Raw genomic sequence first — 7,234 nt, forward strand, 5'->3', positions numbered from 1 at the left:
AAATTAGGAGAAGGTGTGGAGTTAATAAAAGTATTAGTCAGAGGGCAGAAGAGGGGTTGTTGAGGTGGTTTGGTCATTTAGAGAGAATGGATCAAAGTAGAATGACATGGAAAGCATATAAATCTATAGGGGAAGGAAGGCGGGGTAGGGGTCGTCCTCGAAAGGGTTGGAGAGAGGGGGTAAAGGAGGTTTTGTGGGCGAGGGGCTTGGACTTCCAGCAAGCGTGCGTGAGCGTGTTAGATAGGAGTGAATGGAGACGAATGGTACTTGGGACCTGACGATCTGTTGGAGTGTGAGCAGGGTAATATTTAGTGAAGGGATTCAGGGAAACCGGTTATTTTCATATAGTCGGACTTGAGTCCTGGAAATGGGAAGTACAATGCCTGCACTTTAAAGGAGGGGTTTGGGATATTGGCAGTTTGGAGGGATATGTTGTGTATCTTTATATGTGTATGCTTCTAAACTGTTGTATTCTGGGCACCTCTGCAAAAACAGTGATAATGTGTGAGTGTGGTGAAAGTGTTGAATGATGATGAAAGTATTTTCTTTTTGGGGATTTTCTTTCTTTTTTGGGTCACCCTGCCTCGGTGGGAGACGACCGACTTGTTGAAAAAAAAAAAAAAAAAAAACTAAGCTATGACCTCTCCTGGTATATTACAATCATAACTAAGCTATGACCTCTCCTGGTATAATTTTACAATCATAACTAAGCTATGACCTCTCCTGGTATGACCAGGATCGATGTCTGTAATCCACTCAAAACAAAAATGTGACTGCCCAAGAGGAATATGACTAGCATAATTGTTATCAACCTAGGTAGTAGGCTGGTAGACAGCAACCACCCAGGGAGGTACTACCGTCCTGCCAAGTGAGTGTAAAACGAAAGTCTGTAATTGTTTTACATGATGGTAGGATTGCTGGTGTCCATTTTTCTGTCTCATAAACATGTAAGGCTTCAGGTATGTCTTGCTACTTCTACTTTCACTTAGGTCACACTACACAATTTTTTTTTTTTCAACAAGTCGGCTGTCTCCCACCAAGGCAGGGTTACCCAAAAAAGAAAGAAAATCCCCAAAAAGAAAATACTTTCATCAACATTCAACACTTTCACCACACTCACACATTATCACTGTTTTTGCAGAGGTACTCAGAATACAACAGTTTAGAAGCATATACATATAAAGATACACAACATATCCCTCCAAACTGCCAATATCCCAAACCCCTCCTTTAAAGTGCAGGCATTGTACTTCCCATTTCCAGGACACGTAAATGTACAAGCATATATATACACCCCCCTCTGGGTTTTCTTCTATTTTCTTACTAGTTCTTGTTCCTGTTTATTTCCTCTTACCTCCATGGGGAAGTGGAACAGAATTCTTCCTCCGTAAGCTATGCGTGTTGTAAAAGGCGACTAAAATGCCAGGAGCAAGGGGCTAGTAACCCCTTCTCCTGTAAAGATTACTAAATTTAAAGAGAGAAACTTTCGTTTTTCTTTTTGGGCCACCCCACCTCAGTGGGATACGGCTGGTGCGTTGAAAGAAAAAAATTGTTACCAACTTCAAATTAGTGCTACAGAATACAATGGTAAGACTTCAGGTTTATTTATAAAATAAAACTGTAATGAATAATTTGGTATTCACAAGTACAGAGGTTAATACAAACCAGTGTCAGACTTCCAAGAATGAATCATTTACTTTTTACAGGGGATAGCTGAGATGATAGGTAATATTTAAAAAAAAAAAAAGGCATTTTTAGTATAAAATTTATTTGGAAGGATGCACAAAAGTTGGTCAACAGCAGTTATTATAATATACAACAAATAATTCTATATCACAAAATACAATAAAAAATGAGTAGCTCTACATTACATACCAGCAACTATCTAGATAGTGGCAAACAACATTATCCTTAAGCATCCAAAGTTGTACAAGGTGTCATCTTCCTCATTCTAATGACTGCACAAAACACAGGCCCATTTGATCTAAAATTGTTTAATAAATTATTTTAATGAAGTTCTAATATATTTAAATACAAAAGTCCTACTATACATAACCTTGCAAAATACCTAGTAACCATATGAACATATGTACAAAATACTAGAAATTCAAATTCAAGATATTTACCTGAACATTTATTACACTATATGATTTATAATTTAAGTAGCTAACGTGACTGCTCGGAAATTATCTACATTGCTCTTTCCATTTCAGATAAGCTTGTTTGGTACTATTACATACTCATGTTTACAAGTTAAAAAAACACCTAAGAATACATGTCAAGTATTCATGGAGTTATTTATTGTAAAATTAAACATGATAACATTGTAAAAACATCAATCTATTTTTTTTTTCAATTTCAGTAATATATAATACAAGTAGATCAACTTACTGACAAAGTTGCCTATGGAAACACTACCATGGGGAGTAAAAGGGGTCACCCACATTTCCCAGTGATTGATCTCTTTTCTGGCTAACCTCACTGATTTGCTACATTAATCAACCTCCATATTGCATTTTCAATAATTGTGATGATTCCTGGCAGTAATACCTACAGTGTTAGGCAAGAGACCCATATGCATCTCAAGCTATTTCTTAAGGCAATGTTTCTCCCACCAGGGGTTTTGTGAAGTCAATACATATATAGAGGATGAGCATGGGGTCACCCCCATCAATGATGTACTAGTAAATCTTCACATGGACTACTTAGAGGCAGAATGTTTCAATAACATTACCTCTAAATCCATGCATTACATAATGTCCTTATCCCCTAAACACTATGTCCATGAGCTACAAAATAAAAAGGCTTAAGATAGTTGAGGCTTCAATTAAATTTCTAAGAGGAAACTTATAATAAATTTCCCCTTACTTGACATCTTCACACAAGCCAATAACTCACTATGATTCAAAGTCCACAGAAAACCTACTAACAAAAAATCTCATTCACTCCAGTGGGGGCACCAAAACCAAACAAGACATGCCAACAGGTTTTTTCCTAGGAACCTTCTGCATTTGCTGCCCAGAGTACCTGGACTAACAATCTGCCTTCCTACACCAAACATTTTACGAGCTTGGTTACTTTCCATTTCACAGATTGCAAAAAACGCATTTTCATCATCTGAAACTCTCCATGCAGCAACACCAGTTCCTGAAAATTCACAGCCTTCTTAATTATAAACTGCCTAAAATTTCTCCACAGCACCTGCTCAAAGTAGCATCACAGTTGCTACCACAGCTAGCATTTCAGGCTCACACCCTAACTAAATCTCACACCCAGAAAGTCCACATAGGTGTTTACACAATTTCCTGCAGATGCAAAAAATCATACATTGGAGGAACATTCCAAACCCTTGAAACAAATCTGAGCAAACACACATGCCAGTAGATGCAACAACCTGAAAGCCAGTGTTCAACCTTGGAACAGCAATCACCTTATAAGATGGAAGGATGAGTATGGTCATTGCTCAACCAAATACGAGATGCAAGCACATGGAGATTAACTTTATACCTGTCCCCAACAATGTTACACAAAAGCGGTTTTACTATTTCAAGAGATTCTAGCACGAATTATGCATCCACTTAAGACACCACCTCTACTACTACTGCTGCCACCCCAACCTTTTCCCTTATATATATATTCACTGTGTCCATGTAATGTATGTACAGTGGTCCCTTGAGTTATGATGGGCTTCAGTTATGATCATCTGAGTTACGATTTACTGATTTACACTCACAAAGAAATTCAGTTTTTAGCTGATAAAAAATTTGAGAAACGATATGCATACTATGGCTGGCATACATGGGTGGGCCTCAGTCAATTAGCAATGACGTAGCTTGCCTCTTGGGCAGCATTTGAGCCAATAGAAGCATCAGTGGGGGTGTAGGCATGGGTTAGCAGCCAATCAGCAATGGGAATGAATGTTTCTGTAATACCATTTGTACTACAGTGTACCGTTTCCTCTTCAGTTTGAAACTACTGAGTGTGTTGCCCACACCAACTTTGGATTATTTACACTTCATAACTGCATCTGTGATTTAATTGCACCCTCTTTTGTTTTACCAAGTCATCATAGCCACTAAAGTGCAGAGTAAGCAGGCAATTTCTCTGAGGATCAAGCATAAAATTGTGAAGAAAACATGGAGTTTGAATTAGTGCATTGGTGCATAAGTATGGTTTTCCACAGTCAACCGTCTCTACCATTACCAAGCAAAAATCAATTATAAAGAATATTGAAGTGAAAAAGGCAGAAAAATGATCAGAGACGGGCTGTTGTTATTGTGGATGAAAGAGAAGCAGAGGAAGGGAAATACAGTAGCTGCAAGTTATACCTGTGAGCATTTAAGTCCAAGGGACAGTAAAAGGTGTACTTCTGAGATCTTGGAAAGAATTACCATAAAACCATTTCCCTTGGGATCTGAGTTAAAATAGTTTTGATATGTGCGTTTTGGAACAGATGAATATCAGTGGTCAAGTGACCACTGCATTGGTTTAACAAACTCCTGATGGACAATACATTGCCTTAATGTCTCAAATTTGCATACATTATATTTTAAGATAAGACCTTCTAATTGTCTTCAAGAGGGAACTGGAGACACAGTCCGTACCTGACCAGTTGGGCTTTCGTTCACGCACCGGATTGCATGTAGCCAGCAGTAACAGCCTGGTTCATCAGGCTTTGATCCACCATAAGTCCTTGTCATGAACCAGGTTGCAGGGGTGTCAACTCCTGGAACTCCCTTCAAGTAGACTCCCATTCTTTGTCTTTCCTTCTTACTTGTACCAGTTTATCTTTTCATAATTTTTCCCCTTTACCTCACTTGCATTTGCTTAATAATTATAGTTTTCTTATATTATACACATTTGTATTTGTTACAAATCAAAACAGCATGAGGAATTCGTTATAAAAATTCATGACAGTTCCTTGAAAACACTTTAATAACAATGCACTGTACAGACATGAGATTTCTGGGGAACTTTATACATCAGTCACATCACATATGTAAGGATGAACTCCCAGAACAAAAATGAGGTGCCAGAATTATAGATACAGTACAGTATGTGGATACTTTGTAAATATATCATAACCCTGGACATCATAGGGTCTCAATTTTGCATATGGCCAGAAATGAAAAACTGCACAAATTACCATATTTATAAACAAGTTTGTGAAACTGATCCCACTTTACTATGCTACCTGATATGATGTAACACAAATGAATACCCTCATAATTATACAACTCTTACAGATGGAGGTTCAAGACACATATCAGCGGGCAAATTATCGTGTTGGAGGAGAAGGCAAAAGGCCTGGAGCAACTGGTGGTCCTGACATGGCTGATCCAGGACCCAATACAAGCTGAAAAGAGGTAGTAAAATGCATTAAGACATTCTGAGCACATACAGTATGGTGGTAATGGCTAAACTGAAAGTGGAATGGTGTGGACCCATACTTGTACCATATGACCAGTAGGTACAGCACAAGTTCAGGCCCACAATAACTCACTACGAGTTATACAATATACAAACGAGAAGTGGGTGCTTTAAGGGCTATACATAGAACTGTTGATAGCCAAATGTATATTAATGCCATTATTATCGTATACCTGAGATTTTCAAGACTTATTAAATGATGTGTATGTGTACCTAAACTTTTAGTAAATCTTGAAGATCCACACATTTAAAAAACTGTCAACAATCTCTCCGCCTCTTTGTAAAATATAAAACTTGAATCTCACAAAATTTTTTCAGATAAATCTGGCTTGCTTTTTACTATTATAGTGTATAGTGTATGAAGATGGATCAACTCCTGCACAATAATAGTAAACTATATCTTTATTAATGACAATGGCTCTTGTCCAATGAGTTTCAACTCATTTCTGGGTCACCAAGTCATTATGAGTGGATATCTAAAGGTTTCCAGTGGTTGAACTTATGTTAAGAAACAGCAGTCTGGAATCTTAGCTAAAAACATTCATGCACAAAAATTTAAAATCCAGTATCAATATATTCCTCAAACATAAAGCACAGTATAGTACATCATGCTGGGCTTGAAGAAATTTAAATATAAATAAGCTGCAGGAACGGCTGAAGATCCAAACTGATGAAGACACTTCACTACACTTTAGAAAACAAAAGAAGTTGTCGGGTACATGCTAGACCAAAGTGGATGTGGTAAAACTGGTTTTAGGGGATGAAAGCCCTTAAACTGCTTACTTTTCAAATGTGAAACTGCTAAAATGCCGTATTTTACAGCGTCGAAGATGCTATTTTTTTCGCAAAATAAGTCTCAAAAGTTTACCCAGCATCTTGGAAATCAAAGTAACATTTACCATTTTTTCCAAAATTTAGCCAGTCAGAAATGGGGAAGTGTCCTTGACATCAGAGCATCCTGTTCACCATAAAATATGGTAGATCAAACCAAAAATTTTCAGTAAGTTTTCACGTGTATTTTTTTGGTCACTGTTGTTAAGGAAGTTAATTAAATTTTTTCTTAACTACTTCACCAGTATTTTAATCTATTTGACAATTTATCACAAGTGATTCATTTGGATGGCAAAAGTCAACCAGCTGATCTAGAAACTGGAATCAGAAATAGGTTGCAACAAAAAATAAAAAGTTTATGATCTACTGTTCTATAAGATAGAGGATTCCTATAAACAGCAGCAACAATGAAGACTAGTGCTTAACATTGGAGGATAAAAATAGGTTTCAAAGGAGTTTTTTTTTATAGACATGAGGTAGACATTTTTAACAACTCATAATGACATATCTAGGAAAGACAGACTGATCTCTGGATGAAACTGAAACTATTAACACTGTTTTATTTCATTACTTACCCTATTTCTATCCTGTTTCATCATCTCCTCTACATTAAGCCTTTCTAATTCAAACATCACAGGAGCAAACAAGATGACAGATGTACTAGCTGCAATCCACACTACTTGTCGGGTCAGTTCATATGTGCCTGGAAGATGACAAGGAGCTACTAAGAGGGATTTTTTTTTCTACAAGCAGATATGTTTTGCTTTTTTAATAAAACATGCCACAGTTTAGTAAAAGTGCTTAATTAATAATGGTCAAGCATCAGAAAAATTAAATGAACATCAGCTGTTGTCCAAAATGTTTCTACAGTTGCCTAATGAGTGCCAAATCTTTTTATATCATCCTATGTGCCTTCTCATAATCATTTACTAAGGTTCATTGAAAAGAAAACACAATCACTTGCACATCAATC

General features: G+C 37.0%; 1 protein-coding gene across 1 annotated transcript; it reads right to left on the reverse strand.

Moving 5' to 3' along the window:
• Positions 1-1,750: 1,750 nt before the first annotated feature.
• Positions 1,751-6,964, reverse strand: mge (translocase of outer mitochondrial membrane 22 homolog mge; the record flags this gene model as incomplete). Its single annotated transcript, XM_053776475.2, is given in 2 exon segments — positions 1,751-5,356; positions 6,837-6,964. Coding segments are annotated over 2 exon segments (206 nt in total), but the record flags the coding sequence as incomplete, so codon positions are not given.
• Between the last annotated feature and the right edge of the window lie 270 nt (positions 6,965-7,234).

The sequence above is a fragment of the Cherax quadricarinatus genome, chromosome 13, assembly GCF_038502225.1.
Source record: "Cherax quadricarinatus isolate ZL_2023a chromosome 13, ASM3850222v1, whole genome shotgun sequence".
In the NCBI taxonomy this organism is placed as follows: domain Eukaryota; kingdom Metazoa; phylum Arthropoda; class Malacostraca; order Decapoda; family Parastacidae; genus Cherax; species Cherax quadricarinatus.